This window comes from Tachyglossus aculeatus, chromosome 4 (assembly GCF_015852505.1).
Source record: "Tachyglossus aculeatus isolate mTacAcu1 chromosome 4, mTacAcu1.pri, whole genome shotgun sequence".
Taxonomy (NCBI): domain Eukaryota; kingdom Metazoa; phylum Chordata; class Mammalia; order Monotremata; family Tachyglossidae; genus Tachyglossus; species Tachyglossus aculeatus.
The window spans coordinates 87,172,767-87,192,037 of NC_052069.1; the positions used below are offsets into that span (position 1 = coordinate 87,172,767).

At 44.7% G+C, this 19,271-nt stretch overlaps 1 protein-coding gene and 1 non-coding gene across 3 annotated transcripts in view; one reads left to right on the forward strand and one right to left on the reverse strand.

Annotated features, from left to right (window-relative positions):
- The window catches only part of CPQ (carboxypeptidase Q), a 389,493-nt gene that overhangs the window by 349,935 nt on the left and 20,287 nt on the right, over positions 1-19,271 (reverse strand). Inside the window, exons 1-2 of one of the 2 annotated variants that reach the window (XM_038745091.1) lie at positions 18,754-18,811; positions 3,082-3,540 (exon numbers count right to left, since the gene is read on the reverse strand). In XM_038745091.1, the coding sequence (XP_038601019.1) occupies positions 3,082-3,511 (430 nt within the window). In that variant the 5' untranslated portion in view covers positions 3,512-3,540; positions 18,754-18,811. Of the gene's footprint in view, positions 1-3,081; positions 3,541-18,753; positions 18,812-19,271 lie in introns of those variants that run through there. The other variant, XM_038745090.1, reaches the window with a different exon arrangement.
- On the forward strand, positions 4,138-4,274 carry LOC119927717. Its single transcript, XR_005450694.1, has one exon. It is a non-coding gene; the product is annotated as a small nucleolar RNA SNORA7 (small nucleolar RNA).

The following is a 19,271-nucleotide window of genomic DNA, read 5'->3' on the forward strand; positions in this document are numbered from 1 at the left end:
TGCTATCAATCTTATTTATTGAGTGCTTACTGTGTGCAGAGCTTGGGAGAGCTCAATATAACAGAGTTGATAGACCTGTGCCCTGCCCACACCGAGTTTACAGTCTCCAGAAACTCCTCTCCTAAATTCTCTCTCTCGCCTAGAACTCCTTCCCCTTTTATAGATGACAGACCACCACTCTCTCCTCCTTCAAAGCGTTATTAAAATCACATTTCTTCCAAGAAGCACTCTCTAATTAATCTCTTATTACACCTTCTCCTTCTCCGTTCTGCATCACCTATGCACTTGGATCTGTTCCCTTTAAGCAATCAATATTAACCCCAGCTTCAGACCCACAACATTTATGTATATATCTGTAATTTATTTATTTACATTGCTGTCTCCCCCTGTAGACTGTAGGTTCCTTGTAGGCAGGGAATATGTCTGCCAACTCTGTTGTATTGTACTTTCCCAAGCACTTAGTACAGTGTTCTGTGCTCAGTAATTGATTGATGGATTGATAATAATAATAATAATAATAATAATAATAATGGTATTTGTTAAGCTCTTACTATGTGCCAACCACTATTCTAAGTGCTGGGGTAGATACAAGGTAATCAGTTTGTACCACGTGGGTCTCACAGTCTTCACCCCCATTTTACAGATGAGGTCACTGAGGCACAGAGAAGTTAAGTGACTTGCCCAAAGTCACACAGCTGATCAGTGGCAGAGCCAGGATTAGAACCCACGACCTCTGACTCCCAAGCCTGGGCTCTTTCCACTAAGCCATGCTGCTTCTCTATCCATTCTCATGTTCTAAGGTTTTAATTTGCGGGGACTTTCTTTGCACCCTTTCTGACAGTTTTATCCTTCCTAAACTATAGAAACCAGGACTACTCAAAATACTCCAGATCTAGCCCTGTGATGGTTCTTCGTGGCCCTAATAATAACTATGGTATTTGTTAAGCTCATACAATGTGCCAGGCACTGTACTAAGGGCTGGAGTGGATACAAGCAAATCAATTTGGACACAGTGCCTGTGCTGCATGGGGCTCACAGTCTTAATCCTCATTTTCCAGATGAGGCAACTGAGGCTCAGAAGTGAAGTGACTTGCCCAAGACCACTCATTCATTCATTCAATCGTATTTATTGAGCGCTTACTGTGTACAGAGCACCACACAGCAGATAAGGGGCAGAGCCGGGGTTAGAACCCTTGACCTTTTGATTACCAAACCCGGGCTCTATCCACTATGCCATGCTGCTTCCCCAGAACTCTGCTTTTCTTTTATTTCCAATTCCCTTTCCAGATGCCCACAGTCTCACTGGTGTTTAGGGCTATGGCGAACATAGTTGGCCCAAGAGTTGGAGAAATGCCCACTACTGCAGTGAAGATGGATATCAGTTCTCTCCTCTGGAAAATGGGGATTGAGATTGTAAACCCCATGGGGGGCAGGGACTGTGTTCAACCTGATTGTCTAGTGTCTACCCCTGGGCTTAGAACAGTGCTTGACACGTAGTAAGTGCTTAACAAATGTTATTATTAATATAACAATAATATGTAGCTAAGTGGCTCCATGGGAGACTCTTTTGCGCCGGGTTGGGGGCTGAGCCCCGCGGACTGCTAATCTGCGCTAAACGCTGTGCTCATCCGCCCCCAGATTCTCTGCACCAGACTGTGAGCCCGTTGTTGGGTAGGGACCATCTCTATATGTCGCCAGCTTGTACTTCCCAAGCACTTAGTACCGGGCTCTCACACAGTAAGCGCTCAATAAATATGACTGACTGAATGAATGAATGAATGAATATCAAAACCATACGACCCAGAGCCTAGAGAACCACTGAAAATGTAAACACTGTGTGAAAATTGTCGCACTGCTAGAAATCCACTGGCTTTGGATTCAACCATCTCTAGTAACTCCCAAAAGGAAGGAAGCATAGAGCTCTGGCCTGGGAATCAGAAGAACCTGGTTTCTAATCCTTGTTCTGGCACTTGTCTGCTGTGTGACCATAGGCACGCTACTTATCTATGCCTCAGTTACCTCATCTTTAAAATGGGGATTAAGACTGGGAGCACTATGTGGGACATGGACTGTGTCCAAACTGATTAGAGAAGCAGCATGGCCTAGTGACAAGATCCCGGGATTGGGAGTTAGAGGACGTGGGTTCTAATACCAGATCCGTCACTTGTCAGCTGTGTGATCTTGGGCAAGTCTCTGTGCCTCAGTTACCTCATCTGTAAACTGAGGATTAAGACTGTGAGCCCCACGTGGTACAACCTGATCACCTTGTATTCATTCATTCATACCATCATTATTATTATCATTATTATTCATTCATTCAATCGTATTTATTGAGCGCCTACTGTGTGCAGACCACTGTACTAAGTACTTAGAAAGTACAATTTGTCAGCAGATAGAGACAGTCCCTACCCAACAATGGGCTCACAGTCTAGAAAGGGGAGACAGACAATGAAACAAAACAAGTAAACAGGTGTCAATACCGCCGGAATAAATAGAATTATAGATCTATACATGTGATTAATAAAATAAATACAGTAATGAATAAGTACACATATACACAAGTGCTGTGGGGAGAGGAAGGGAGTAGGGCAGAGGGAAGGAGTGGGGACGATGGGGCAGGCAGGAGGAGCAGAAAAAAGGGGGGCTCAGTCTGGGAAGGCCTCCTGGTGAGCTCTTAGTAGGGCTTTGAAGGGAGAAAGAGAACTAGTTATTTTGTATCTACCCCAGCGCTTAGAACAGTGCTTGGCATGTAGTAAGTGCTTAACAAATACCATAATTATTATTATTAGCTTGTTTCTGCCCCAGTGCTTAGTAGAGTGTCTGGCACATATTCATTCATTCATTCAATCGTATTTATTAAGCGCTTACTGTGTGCAGAGCACTGTACTAAGTGCTTGGGAAGTACAAGTTGGCAACATATAGAGACGGTCCCTACCCAACAACGGGTTCACAGTCTAGAAGGGGGAGACAGACAGCAAAACAAAACATATTAACAAAATAAAATAAATAGAATAGTACATATGTACATACTAAGCACTTAACAAATACCACTAAAAAAAGGGTGGGGAGGGAAGATCTTACCTTCTGGAGGTGTTCCAATGCTGCTTCCCAAACCTAACATGGCAATGTTGTGGCTTCTTGGCTCCAGCATCACAGCTGCCTCTGTACCCCTTTCCCAGTGGGGCACTTTGGCAGGCTCCAGGTGAACGTTCTCCAGTCCATCTTCTACCAGGTTGTGGTACATGATCTGGATCGCTTTCTCGAGGTTTTTGGAGCCACTCAGTCGGGGTCCGACCGTGTCAACCAAAAGGGCGAGACGCTCGTAAGATCGGTTTTGGGCTTTTCCGTGCACAGCCAGGTTAATGATGGCCTTGGCAACATCGGCGTATCGAGCGATTTCTTCTTTAACTCCTTGGAAAGTCTTTGGGGATACATGCGTTTTACACACTGGGTTCCCAAAGCAGAGGAGCAGAACGTGAACAGCACCGACTATGAAGAGTACGGGCTTCATCGTCCTTTGGCTGGTACTTCTCAAGTGTCCTGCGGGAGAAAAAAGAGCCTTTTAGGAACAGAACAGCATTGCATTCAGAGTACTTTACTTTTAGGAGGAAGACACGGGTCAAACTAAAAGCCTCCTCAAATTATCAAATGAACAGCAAGACACAAACATCAAGAACTGAAACATCGGAATGAACAAAATATCCTGAAGTCAATCCACCATCAGTAGCTTTTAAAGTTCATTGTGGGCAGGGAATATGTGCACCAACTCTTGTATTGTCCTCTCCCAAGTGCTTAGTACAGGGCTCTACACACAGTAAGTGGTCAATAAATACCAGTGATTGATTGACTGATTGATCACCTGCTGTAGGCTACACGCCTGAAAAGGCCTTGGGGCCTTATTTACCTCATCTGTAAAGTGTGGATTTTACAGACTGTGAGCCCTACATGGGATAGGGACCAATTCGCTTGTATCCACCCCAGTTCTCAGTACGGTGCCTGGCGCATAGTAAGTGCTTAACAAAATACCATAATTATGATATTATGATGTGCCCATGGAGTCACTATGGGTCGGGAATGACTCAACAGCATAAGACAAGACAAGAATATAAGGTTATTTTTCATAAGTACTGTGGGACTATCCTCTCAGGGTCACACCTGAAGAGTTTCTAGTACTCTACCAGTCTTGGCTATGGGAGGGAGAGTCAAGCAGAAGCCTACCCATTCCATTCCTAGCTTGGCCAGTGGCTAGTGAGTGGAGGCAATCTGCCACAAGTCAAAACTCCTCTGTACTAGGCAGCAGCAGCATGGGACAGAGTCGAGGGCGGAGACTCAAGTTTACTACGTGGAAGGTGGTAATGGTAAGCCACTTCTGTAGTTTTACCAAGAAAACTCCATGGATAAACTACCAGAATGATTACAGATGGAGAGCTGGGTGTTCTGGGAGAGATGCGTCCGTGGTATCGCTATGGGTCGGAAACAATTCGACAGCATAAGTGTCCTGAGGTGACCCTGGGGTACCGGCCATCTCACGGTCAAAAGCTATCTCGTGACCACCTGAGCCAGCAGGTGGAACTCGGAAGTGAGGGTGGGATACCGCCCCCATGACCAAATCTGCTAGATTGACAGCCCAAGCTGGGAATACAGAAGGTGTCCCTCGCCCTCGTGCCAATCAAATTAGGTATGGAGGAGGGGGGGAGGGCAGAGATTGGATAGACTGAGGCCGGAAGCTGGAATGGCCTAGGGGCACAGGCAATAAATACGTGTCGTCTCTGACCTTCGGGGTCAGAACACCAGGAAACGCAGTAGCAGGAGCAGCCGCAGCAGAAGCAGCAGCCCACGTGTCTCTCCTTGCCCAGAAGGTCAGATGCCCACTCTACAACCAGAACCAACACACTGAGGCAAGGGCCACGGGATGGGTGAGTGTCTCGTGGGTGGGACCCAGGTACCCCGCTGCTGATGGGAATCATGAGTGGATTTCTCCCATGTAGGGAGAGCACATTGTGAGAGCTAGCCGCCCACCACGTGCGCAGGTAATGTAATGAATTCTTCCCATGTGGGAAAGTAAGTGGATTCTTCCCGAGTGGGAAGTGCACATGGGTGAGAGCTAGCCGCCTCACCCACGCACGATTAACGTATGATTGTGTTCCTCCCGTGTAGGGAAGCTCTAATATTGCTAATTGATTATATTCCTCCCGAAAGGGAAGTTTAATCCATTGCGCCTAAACAATTACATAAATTCACTTCGCCTCGCGGAATAAATTTTATATAAAACTCAGGCTTTCCATCCCCGGCCTCTCTCTCTCTTGCCTCGCCGACCACTGAACGAACCCGTCCCCGGACGATGGGTGACAATAAGACAAGACAAACTTGTGGGGCTGGGGTGAATATCAAAGTGCTTAAAGGGTAAACAGCCAAGTGCAGTGGTGACACAAAAGTGAGGGCAGATAGGAAAATGAGGACTTAGGGAATGCCTCTTGAAGCAGACCTGGTTTTAGGAGGATTTTCAAGGTGGGGAGAGTAGTGGATTGTTGGATGTAGAGAGGGAGGGAGTTCCAGGCCCAAGGGAGGATGTGGGCAAGCAATTGGAGGCAGGATAGATGAGATCGAGTGGTCGAGAGTAGGGTGGGGTTAGAGGAGTGGAGTGCATGGATTGTGCTGTAGAAGATTGAAGAGGTAAGGTAAGAAGGAACAGTGCAGATTGAATTAATAGTCCACAACCAGGTAGGGGAAGCAGAAACAGTTTCTCTTGTGGCATCTCCCAGTTGACTTCAACACTGCTACGGATGCACTGAGAAAATCTCCACAGCAATTGTAGCCCCCCCAGGGCTACGAGGCAGAGTGAGGTCAGGGTGCACAGGAATCGTCAACTGCCAAGCCACTAGCTGCTTACAGTGAGTGGAAATTCACCACCTTCTTTTAAACCATCCCCCTCTTCACAAGCCAGATGGCTTGGGGGATCTTAGGACTTGTAAAATAGATAGCCCTTGTGGTTTCCTTCACACTGTCAGGGGAATCGGTTGGAAGGTGACCATCAGCTTTAAAGCACTCAATCACTTGGCCCCCTCCTCCCTTACCTCTTTGATTTCCTAGAAAAGCCCAGCTAGCATACTTCGCTCCTCTAATGTTGATTCTTTCATTCAATCGTATCTATTGAGCACTTACTGTGTGCAGAGCACTGTACTAAGCGCTTGGAAAGTACAATTCGGCAACAGAAAGAGACAATCCCTACCCAACAACGGGCTCACAGTCTAGAAGACTGTGATCTACTGTTGATCTACTAACTGTACCTCGATCTCATCTCCTCTTGCTGTGACCTCTCAACCACATCCTGCCTCTGGACTGGAACACCCTCCCTCTTCATATCCCCGACAGATGATCGCCTTCAAAGCCTCCTTAAAGGCACATCTCCTCCGAGAGGCTTTCCCTGACTAAGCCCTCTCCCACTTCATACATTCATTCATTCAATCCTATTTATTAAGCGGAAAGAGCATGGGCTTTGGAGTCAGAGGTCATGGGTTCAAATCCCGACTCCGTCAAATGTCTGCTGTGTGACCCTGGGCAAGTCACTTAACTTCTCGGAGTCTCAGTTACCTCATCTGTAAAATGGGGATTAAGATTGTGAGCGCCACGTGGGACAACCTGATCACCTTGTATCCCCCCCAGCGCTTAGAACAGTGCTTTGCACATAGTAAGTGCTTAACAAATGCCATTATTATTCTTTTAGACTGTGAGCCCACTGTTGGGTAGGGGCTGTCTCTATATGTTGCCAACTTGTACTTCCCAAGAGCTTAGTACAGTGCTCTGCACACAGTAAGCGCTCAATAAATACGATTGATGATGATGATGATTAAGTGCTTACTGTGTGCAGAGCACTGTACTAAGCGCTTGGAAAGTACAATTCGGCAACAAATAGAGACAATCCCTACTCAATGGATTCACAGTCTAGAAGGGGGGAGACAGACACTCCCTCCTTCTTCCTCCTTCTTCCTCCCCCCTCTTCCCCCTTCCAATCTTCACTTGGATGTGCTCCCTTTATTCACCCCTCCTCTGCCCCACAGCACTTACGAGAAGCAGCATGGCTCAGTGGAAAAAGCCTGGGCTTGGGAGTCAGAGGTCATGGGTTCTAATCCTGGCTCTGCCGCTTGACAGCTGTGTGACTTTGGGCAAGTCACTTAACTTCTCTGGGCCTCAGTTACCTCATCTGTTAAATGGGGATTAAGACTGTAAGCCCCAGTAGGGACAACCTGATCTCTTTATATCCCCCCTGCCCCAGCACTTAGAACAGTGCTTTGCACATAGTAAGTGCTTAATAATAATAATGATGGCATTTATTAAGCGCTTACTATGTGCAAAGCACTGTCCTAAGCGCTGAGCACTGTTCTAAGCACTTAACAAATACTATCATTATTATTATGTGCATATCCATAGGAGGCTTCCCAGACTGAGCCCCCTCCTTCCTCTCCCCCTCCTCCCCCTCTTCATCCCCCTGCCTTACCTCCTTCCCTTCCCCACAGCACCTGTATATATGTATATATGCTTGTTCGTATTTATTACTCCATTTATTTATTTTACTTGTGCATATCTATTCTATTTATTTTATTTTGTTAATATGTTTTGTTTTGTTCTCTGTCTCCCCCTTCTAGATTGTGAGCCCACTATTGGGTAGGGACCGTCTCTCTAGGTTGCCAACTTGTACTTCCCAAGTGCTTAGTACAGTGCTCGGCACACAGTAAGTGCTCAATAAATACGATTGATTGATTGATTGATCCATAATTTATGTACTTATATTCATGCCTTTCTCTACTTCTAGACTGTGAGCTCGCTGTGGGCAGAGAATGCGTCTGCCAACTTTGCTATATTGTAGTCTCTCAAATGCTCGATAAATACAACTGACTGGTTGATTAAGAAGAAAACAAAGAAAAACAACTGAGGAAGAGGGAAAAGGCCAAGGAGGAGAAAGAAGGTGCCGGCACTAGGATGGGCCTGCTGAGCTAGAACTGCTGCTGCTGCTGAAGCAGTGTGGCCTAGTAGCTACAGCACAAGCCTGGGAGTCAGAAGGACCTGGGTTCTAATTCCAGCTCCACCACTTGTCTGCAGCGTGACCCTGGGCAAGTCACTTCACTTTTCTCTGCCTCAGTTACCTCGTCTGTAAAATGGGGATTAAGACTGTGAGCCCCACGTGGGACAGGGACCGTGTCCAACCCGATATACTTGTATCCATCCCAACGCTTAGTACAGTGCCTCCTGGCACACGGTAAGCACTTAACAAATATCGTCATTATTATTGTTATTAATACCATATTATAATAAAATACTATATTATATAATATTATTAATATATTAATAATATTATTCTTAGGAGAAGCAGCATGGCTCAGTGGAAGGAGCCCGGAATTTGGAGTCAGAGGTCATGGGTTCAAATCCCGGCTCCGCCAATTGTCAGCTGTGTGACTTTGGGCAAGTCACTTCACTTCTCTGTGCCTCAGTTCCCTCATCTGTAAAATGGGGATGAAGCCTGTGAGCTCCTCGTGGAACAACCTGATTACCTTGTAACCCCCCAGCTCTTAGAACAGGGCTTTGCACATAGTAAGCATTTAATAAATGCCATTATTATTATTATTGTTATTCTCTATGTCTCAGTTTCCTCAACTGTAAAATAGGGATACCTGTTCTCCCTCTTAATTAGACTGTGAGCCCCATGCTGGAGAGGGACTGTGTCTGAACTAATTAACTTGTACCTACCCCTGTGCTCAGAACAGTGTTTGACACATAGTAAGTGCTTAACAAATGCCATAAAAATGTGCCCCGTGTGGGGAAGGAGGGTGCTTAGGGACAGTGTGAGAAAGGCAGGAAAGATCAAGTGTTTCAGGCCTCAGGTAATGCTTTCCCAGTCCCCTCAATCAATCAATCAATCAATCATATTTTTTGAGCACTTACTGTGTGCAGAGCACTGTACTAAGCGCTTGGGAAGTACAAGTTGGCAACATATAGAGATGGTCCCTACCCAACAGTGGGCTCACAGTCTAGAAGGGAGAGACAGAGAACAAAACAAAACATATTAACAAAATAAAATAAATAGAATAGATATGTACAAGTAAAATAAATAGAGTAATAAATAAGTGCAAACATATATACATATATACAGGTGCTGTAGGGAAGGGAAGGAGGTAAGGCGGGGGGGATGGAGAGGGGGAAGAGGGGCAGAGGAAGAAGAGGGCTCAGTGTGGGAAGGCCTCCTGGAGGAGGTGAGCTCTCAGTAGGGACTTGAAGGGAGGAAGAGAGCTAGCTTGGCGGATGGGCAGAGGGAGGGCATTCCAGGCCAGGGGGAGGACGTGGGTGGGGGGCCGATGGCGGGACAGGTGAGAACGAGGCACAGTGAGGAGATTAGTGGCAGAGGAGCGGAGGGTGCGGGCTGGGCTGGAGAAGGAGAGAAAGGAGGTGAGGTAGGAGGGGGCGAGGGGATGGAGAGCTTTGAAGCCCAAGGTGAGGAGTTTCTGCCTGATGCGTAGGTTGATTGGTAGCCACTGGAGATTTCTGAGGAATCTCCTCCTGCTCTGCCTACCATTCGGAGAGCAATGGGGAGGTAGAGGCTTGATGTCACTTTTTTGTCCTGACCCTGCTGCTTGATTTTGGTCAGGGGCAAGGGAGAGGGAGATATTTATGGCTGGAACTCTTTAAACTCTTCCCCTGTCTTGCACCCACATGGGGGACTTTGGTCCTTAGGAGCAGCCCTGTCTGGTCCATAGTTCATACCACACAGGTAAAGGGAAGAAGAGGACCCAAGCCACGAACCACACAACTTAGGTGAGAAAACCTGCCCTTGGGGTCTGCTCTGGATGGTGGGGAGATGAGAAATTAATTAGGGAAGGCCTCCTGGAGGAGATGTGATGTCAGGAAGGATTGAAGACGGGAAGAGCTGTGGTCAGTCCATCGTGGGCAGGGAATATGTCTACCGCTTCTCCTGTATTGTTATATTCATTCTTAGTACCGTGCTCTGCACACAGTAAGCGCTCAATAAATACGATTGAATGAATTCAGTCATCTTTGTTGAGCGCTTACTGTGTGCAGAGCACTGTACTAAGTGCTTGGAAAGTACAGTTTAGCAATAGAGACAATCCCTGTCCACAAGGGGCTTACAGTTGCACTCTTCCAAGTGCTTAGTGCAGTGCTCTGTACTGTGTGCTCTCTAAACTGTAACTTGTTGTGGGCAGGGAATGTGTCTGTGGATAGAGCACAGGCCTGGGACTCAGAAGGACATGGGTTCTAGTCATAGCTCTGCCACTTAATAATAATAATAATAATAATTATGGTATTTGTTAAGCACTTACTATTTGCCAATCACTGTTCAAAGCACTGGGGGGATACATGGTAATCAGGTTGTCCCACGTGGGGCTCACCGTCTTAATCCCCATTTTACAGGTGAGGGAACTGAGGCACAGAGAGGTGATTCAAAGTCACACAGCTGACAAGTGGCAGAGCCGGGATTAGAACCTATGACCTTTGACTCCCAAGTCCATGATCTTTCCACTGAGTCACTCTGCTTCTCTGCTGTGTGACCTTGGGCAAGTCATTTCACTTCTCTATGCCTCAGTTACCACATCTGTAAAATGGGGATTAAGGGTGTGAGCCCCCATGTGGGACAGAAAGTGTGTCCAACCTGCTTAGCTTGTATCTACCCCACTGCTAACAAATACCATAAACTACTAAGTGCTCAGTAAATACTATTGATTTATTGATTGTCCCACACAGCAGTATAATAACAATAATAATGATGGCATTTATTAAGCGTTTACTATGTGCAAAGCACCGTTCTAAGTGCTGGGGAGGTTACAAGGTGATCAGGTTGTCCCTCGGGGAGGCTCACAGTCTTAATCCCCATTTTACAGATGAGATAACTGAGGCACAGAGAAGTTAAGTGACTTGCCCAAAGTCACACAGCTGACAATTGGCGGAGCTGGGGTTTGAACCCATGACCTCTGACTCCAAAGCCCAGGCTCTTTCCACTGAGCCATGCTGCTTCTCATCTATCTATCCAGGCCTCTGGGAGAAGCAGAGCTTCTTGGATTCCAGGCCTAGAGAAGCTGCCCTTCTTAGGGATGGTTTGGGTTGTCATAATAATAATAATAATTGTGGTATTTGTTAAGTGTTTACTATGTGTCAGGCACTGTTCTAAGTGCTGGGGTAGATACAGGGCAATCAGGTTGTCCCACTTGGGGCTCACAATCTTAATCCCCATTTTACAGATGAGGTAACTGAGGCCCAGAGATTAAGTGATTTGCCCAAAGTCACACTGCACACAAGTGCGGAGCCGGGATTAGAACCCACGTCTTCATCCATACTGGAGTTTAAATGATTCACTTACACTCACTTACAGTCTCTAGACTATAAACTTGTTGTGGGCAGAGAATACATCTATTAACTCTGTTGTATTCTCCCAAGTGCTTAGTATAGTGTTCTGCACACAATAAGCTCTCAATAAATACCATTGATCGATTGAATTACAGCAGAAAATCCATTGCGAATCAGAATTCCAATAGGTAATATTAAATGCTCATTTCTCAAGGGATTATGCCTCTGAAAATGTGGCTAATACTGAAATAATGAAAGTGCCCTGAGCATTTATCAAATCCCTTCCTGGCTGCTGACAGACTCTTTCAAACTCTTTCAGGATTCATGTGTACTATGGGGAAGCAGCATGGCATAGCGGATAGAGCACAGGCCTGGCAATCAAAAGGTCAAGGGTTCGAATCCCGGCTCCACCACTTGTCTGCTGTGTGGCCTTGGGCAAATCACTTCACTCCTCTGGGCCTCAGTTCCCTAATCTGTGAAATGGGGATTAAGCCTGTGAGCCCTATGCGGGACAGGGACTGTGTTCGACCCAATTTGCTCATATCCACCCCAGGGTTTAGTACAGTGCCTGGCGCATAGTAAGTGCTTAACGAGTACCACAATTATTATCATCATTATTATCATACAAAAGATGAAGTGTAAGGTCTTCATTTCTAAACTTCCATTTCTAAAATCATTTTCCCTTTGAAAGCATCAGCAATTAGCAGGAAGTTTTTCAGAAAATCTACATCTCCCTTTTGAACAAGGAAATTATAAGTTTGAAGACAAATTTAGATTACTGTTTGAAAAGAAAGATCTTGGTAATTATTTTGCTCTCCCTTCACTTCTTTTCATCATAATCCACAGCAGCAGAAAACCTTTTGCATAAAACAGATAAATGTTCTTTGCAAAGAATTTCTTTTCTCCACATGTCTAGAAACTAGCTAAAAGGCAATCAGTCATTGTTTCCCTTGGGATTTTTAGCTTATGTAACAGCAGGTTTTTCGCATCTATTTCTACATATTACTCTTTAAAATGATATTGTACGAACATGTCTCAGGCTAAGTTAAAATGCCAGAACAAATAGAACCACTCCAGAGAAAGGAAAAACGATGGGCTCAATTCTTCCTTTCCCAGCTGGAAGGGTATGTATTTTCCCAGACTCAGAAAGAAAGAGAAATGCCAACTCCTTGTCTCTCCCAACGGAACAAAGAGAGTGCCCAAACTCTGCCTTCTATCATACCTCTCTCTGACCACTACGAGAGGACAGAGAGGGGTAAGGGGGACAGATGGGAAGGAAAAAAAAAGGGAGGAAAGGAGAAAAAAAATTATTTTCATTGCCAATGACTTCAGCAAATACAGCTTATGATTTTTGGAGAAGCAGCATGGCTCAGGGGAAAGAGCACGGGCTTTGGAGTCAGAGGTCATGGGTTCAAATCCCAGCTCCGCCAATTGTCAGCTGTGTGACTTTGGGCAAGTCACTTCACTTCTCCGTGCCTCAGTTAACTCATCTGTAAAATGGGGATTAAGACTGTGAGCCCCCCGTGGGACAACCTGATTACCTTGTAACCTACCCAGCGCTTAGAGCAGTGCTCTGAACATAGTAAGCACTTAATAAATGCCATTATTATTATTATTTTTCAGGGCTGTCCTTTCATTATTTTCTTTCATTTATGGGAATATTGCTTAGGTGTTCCTGAGTTGTCCCTGGGGAAAGTGATATAAGCACATATCCTATGCACTAGATTTTTAAAATATAATCCAAATTTCAGAAGGGAGGATGACTAATGAGCAAAAACTGTTGGACTCTAAGCCCCAGTGGGACAGGGATCATGTCCAATTCCCACCTGTGCATTTTCCCCAATGCTTAGTAGAGGACTCTGAAGGTACTTAATAAATACAGTGCTCTGCACATAGTAAGTGCTCAATAAATACGATTGATGAAATACCATTACTACTACTGCTACTTAGTCCCATAACCTCTCTTCCCCTGCTGCAGCTGCTGCTCCTGGGGCTGGAATTTGAACAGTCAATCCACTAATCAATCAATGGTATCTATTTGGAAGCAGCATGGCCTAGTGGATAGAGCACAGGCCTGAAGGTCAGAAGGACCTGGGTTCTAATTCTGACTCTGCCGCTTGTCCGCTGTGTGACCTTGGGCAAGTTACTTCACTACTCTGCGCCTCAGGTACCTCATCTGTAAAATGGGGATGAAGGCTGTGGGACAGGGACTGTGTCCAACCTGATCAGCTTGTATCTGCCCAGTGCTTAGAACAGTGCTTGACACATAGTAAGCACTTAACAAATGCCATCATTGTTATTATTATTAGCGAGTGCTTACTATATGCAGAGCACTGTACTAAGTGCTTGGTAGAATACAACACAACAGAATTAGCAAATACATACCCTGCCCATAATGATCAGAAAGTGGGGGTGCTGGAGGCTGGGGGAGGTCAGGGCTAGGGAGACTCTGCAAAACTCTGACTTCCAGCAGAAGGAAGAGGGCCGGTCTTGGACCCAATAAGCGGGCACCCAAACACTAGTGTGTTAGGATTCAGATGGCCATGATGAGAAGCCCTGTTCAAATGCCCATCTCCTTTCCCATAATCTCTGAGAAGACACTTATGGGGTACCCTCAACCCCTGAAAATTAGCAGTTCATCCAGACACTGTCTGAAAACAAATGTTCCACAGACCTGAAGAATCTTGCCCTTGGGAAATACCTGCGGTGAGCTGGTTATTGGAGCTCAGCAGGCCTTCCAAGAGTTGAAATCTTTCCTTCTGGATCCACATCAATTTAGAGATAAGTTATTTTTCATGCCCAAGGAGGTGATTCTTCCCTGCTGGTTGTCATGACAAAGCTATATTATCATCACTGTTGGTGTGTCTTCCTTGCTTTTACGCTACAGTTTACCGTTCAGCAATTTACCTTCTCCCACCTATCATGTTTCACACCTAACTCTCTTACTTGAGGAACTGAGTCACTTTCTACAGACACTGATTCATTTTCCCTTTCTTGAAAGCTAATCCATCAAGTCATTTCCCGTCTTACAATTACCGGGCTTTGGGAGGCACAAGTTCCAATTCCAGTAAATGGGATTTCCAAGTCACTGGCTTCCTACTCGAATGAGTTTGGCATACTTCACTTCTTTTTACTTGGTTTCTTCATTCCTTTCTGCTACCTCTGAAAAGTACCTACCTCTCAGCCAGTATTACATTCAAGCCACTGTAGGAGATATTTAGGGTTACATTTAATAATAATAATAATAATAATAATGGCATTTATTAAGCACTTACTATGTGCAAAGCACTGTTCCAAGTGCTGGGGAGGTTACAAGGAGATCAGGTTGTCCCACAGGGGGCTCGCAGTCTTAATCCCTATTTTACAGATGAGGTAACTGAGGGCCAGAGAAATTAAGTGACTTGCCCAAAGTTACACAGCTGATAATTGGCAGAGCCGGGATTTGAATTCATGACCTCTGACTCCAAAGCCCGCGCTCTTTCCACTGAACCACACTGCTTCTCTATTTCAAAGAATAGTGCTGAACTTTGCTCTAGACTCTCCACCTAGCACCTAGGTGCTGATCAGTCATTGGGTCTTCTAAAAATAAGTTTATGAGACCAGTAGACAGATAAATAGATAGATAGAGATAAATTGGAATAGTTCTACAAGTAGCCATTATTTGTGACAAACTTCAACTTTGGGAATAAAACAAATTTTCTTTCGGGAAGGCAGATAGCTATATATAGCTCTAAGTGTCTTCCTTAAAGAAAAGAGTTTGTATTCCCAAATTCAAGTTGGTAATAAAAAATCAAGCAGACGTGATTCATAACTAGTCCCCCAGAGAAAATGAGCAGTCCATTGAGAGGGGAGGAGAGATGACTGGTGTTACTTGAGTGAGTTGTCTACATTTGCTGCCTCTGCTTCCTCTCCTCCAATTGTCTCCTTAACCTCCTCCAATATGGCTTCTGACCCCTTCAGTCCATGGAAACTGCTCTCTCAAAGGTCACCAATGACCTCCCCGTTGTTGGGTAGGGACCGCCTCTATATGTTGCCGATTTGTACTTCCCAAGTGCTTAGTACAGTGCTCTGCACACAGTAAGTGCTCAATAAATACGATTAAATGAATGAATGAATGAATGAATACAACTGAATGAATGAATCCAACAGCCTTTACTCCAGCCTAATCCCCCTCGACCTTTCAGCTGCATTTGGCACTGTGGACCATCTGCTTAGCTTTCCCAGTGCTGTGCTCACCTGGTACTCCTCTTATCTCTCTTTCTACTCAATCTCCATCTCTCTCATGGTCTCCTTCTCTGGTTCCCATCCTCTAACTCTGAGAGTCACTAAAGGATCAGTCCCGTGTTTCTTTCTATCCTACTCTCACTCCCTCAGAGAACTCATTCACTCCTATGGCTTCAGCTACCATCTCTACCCAGATGATTCCCAAATCTACATCTCCAACACAGATCTCCTTTTCCGCATCAAACGTTTTCTCCTACCTTCAGGACCTCTCTACTTAGATGTCCTGCCAATATCTCAAGCTTAACATGTACAAAACAGAACACCTCATCTTCCCACACAAACCCTTTGCCATCACTGTAGACAGAGTAACCACCTTCTGTAGTACAGTCTGTATCTTTGGCCATATCTTAGACTCAACTCTTATTCAACCCGTGTATTCAATCTATCATATCCTGTCGGTTCCACTTCTGCCCTTTCCTAAGTGATCGTATCACTTAGAACCCATCTTGAATGCTGCATCAGCCTCCTCACTGACCTCCCTGCCTCAGACAGAAGAAAGAGATTTCCCCATTCCAATCTGTATTTCATTCTGCTGCCTGAATCATTTTTTGACAAAAACATTCAGAACATGTGTCTCCCCTCCTAAAGACCTTCCACTAGTTGCCCATCAACCTCCACATCCAAAAGAAACTCCTTTCCATCATCTTTAGAGACCACAATCACCTTGCCCCCTCAAACCTTACCTTGCTAACTTCCTAGTACAACTTACTTACTTTGCTCCTCTAATGCCAACCTGTTTACCATAGCCCAAACTTATCTACAGTGGTGCCAACCCCTCGCCTAAATTTATTCATTCATTCATTCAATCGTATTTATTGAGCACTTACAGTGTGCAGGGCACTGTACTAAGCACTTGGTAAGTACAAGTTAGCAACATATAGAGACGGTCCCTACCCAACAACGGGCTCACAGTCTAGAAGGGGAAGACTGACAACAAAACAAAACATGTAGACAGGTGTCAAAGTCATCAGAACAAATAGTATTAAACCTATATGTACATCATTAACCAAAAAAAAAATATGTACAAGTAAAATAGAGTGATAAATCTGTACAAATATATATACAACTGCTTTGGGGAGGGGAAGGAGGTAGGGTAGGGGGATGGGGAGGAAGAAAGGAAAAAGGGGGCTCACTCTGGGAAGGCCTCCTGGAGGAGGTGAGTGCTCAGTAGGGCTTTGAAGGGAGGAAGAGAGTTAGTTTGGGGGATGTGCAGAGGGAGGGCATTCCAGGCCAGGGGGAGGATGTGGGCCGAGCGTCAATGGCGGGACAGGCAAGAACGAGGTACAGTGAGGAGGTTAGAGGAGGCAGAGGAGCGAAGGGTGCGGGCTGGGCTGGAGAAGGAGAGAAGGGAGGTGAGGTAGGAGAGGGCGAGGTGATGGAGAAACTTGAAGCCGAGTGTGAGGAGTTTTTGCTTGATGTGTAGGTTGACTGGCAGCCACTGGAGATTTTTGAGGAGGGGAGTAACATGCCAAGAGTGTTTCTGCACAAAGATGATCCGGGCAGTAGCATGAAGTATAGACTGAAGTGGGGAGGGACAGGAGGATGGGAGAACAGAAAGAAGGCTGATGCAGTCATCCATCCTCTAGCCTAGGAAGTCCCCCCTTCATATCGACAAACCATCACTCTCCCCACCTTTAAAGCCTTATTAAGGCTGAGAGCCCCATGTGGAACAAGGTCTGTGTCCAACCCAATTTGCTTGTAACCACCCCAGCGCTTGGTACAGTGCCTGGCACATGTAAAGCTCTTAACAAATACATTCCCTCCAAAAGGCTTTCCTCATCCAACCCCTTATTTCCCCTACTCCTTCTCACTTCAGTGGCACCTCTGTACTTGGATCTGTTCTCTTTAAACGTTTAATATTTATTCCACCTTCAGCTCCACAGCGTTGCTGTATATAACTATAATTTATTTTAATGTCTGTCTCCCACTCTAGACTGTAAGCTCTTTGTGGGCAGGGAACATGTCTATCAACTGTCATTCTGTACTCTCCTGAGTGCAGAGTACAGTGCTCTGCACATAGTGAGTGCTCAATAAATACCACTGATTGGTTGGTTGTTGCTGGAGGGGCTACCACCCATGTCAATGAGAATGTATAGAAAGCTAATGCATGACCAGTAGGCTTTTGCAATTTGGGTACACCTAGAAAATGTGTACACATTCACATAAAAAAAGAAATCACAAGTGGATACACTATCACATCGTTAATGTGCTCGCCACTCATATATTTATGGGTGGCATGCATACTATTAATTATTCATTTCATTAATTATTAATATGATAATTATTGAATATTCACCTCATTTAACTATGCACATAAAGTGAATGCAACATGCACCCTTTTAAAAAAAACTGCAAATTCCCAAACAAGGAGATTTTAGGAAGAAAGGGTTAAGATTTGAGATGTTCCTCAAATAGAGAAAAAATTAAACAAAACAAAATGAATATGAAATAGTTAATCCTAAGCACGTAAACAGCATTGGGAAAGATTTATCTCTAGCAGTAAGAATTTGAAACGTTTGTCTTGAATCCTGTAATACTGAAAATACACAAAAGGTCAAAACAACCTCTTCCCTAGAAAGAGAGTACTGCATAGAACTTACTGATTGAGACAAAGGGTAGAGGGCTTTCAACCTAGATTCACAGACTTGCATAGAAATTTGGAGATTTAATTACTATTGGTTAACAAGAGTTACAGAAGGCTGAGTGTAATAATAACAGTGTTATTTTTAAACGGTATGATTTTCCCATGTACCTTCCCCAGAACTGGTTAATAACATGTTCCAAAGCACACACTGGTAGAGACATTAGTAATTTCCTTCAGAACACGCTGTTCCCCTTTCTTGGCTTTCACCAACTCTCCAAAGTTACTCAAAAGCAGAACTATTCATTCAGGATCTCACCGTAAACAGGCCTTTGCTCCACAAAGCCTTCAGATCTCATAAGAAAATCATCGGCAATCATCTAAAGAAATCATTCCCTTCCCCAATTTTTGATATTTCAAAAATCATCAACCCTTATATATTCCCTCTTCAATTAAAATAAGACCTTCACATATTTCCCAACATTTGATCTTTACTATGAAATCACTGCTCCAATTAGCACCGTAGAATAAACAGTTACCGAATGGATGTCCATACTTATGACAGTGCACCCTGTAAACCGTAAGCTTGCTGTGGGCAGGAAATGTGTCTGCCAACTCATATTGTTACACTGTACTCTCCCAAGCGCTTAGTACAGCGCTCTGCACACAGTCAATGCTTACTAAATAGAACTGTTCGATTGACTGACTGAACCTTCCACCCTCATGCACAAGGAGATTGAAGCATCTGCTGTTGCAATCTCTGCAACAGGAAATTCAGGACCTTTGCATGCATTAGCAAGGAAAATAATGTGCTGATTCTCACACAGTCTTCTAGTTATAGATTAATCAGATTTAGTGAGAGAAAAGAGTTGAACCAGAGAGAGCTATAGTGACCAGTTAACTGGGCTAAAACAGCTATTCGAAAGTGTTTAATCAGTACAGTGAAAAGAACCTTAATTATTCAATCAGTTGTATTTATTGGATGCTTACTGTGTGCAGCACACTGTACAAAGTGCTTGGGAGAGGATAATAATAATAATAATAATAATAATAATAA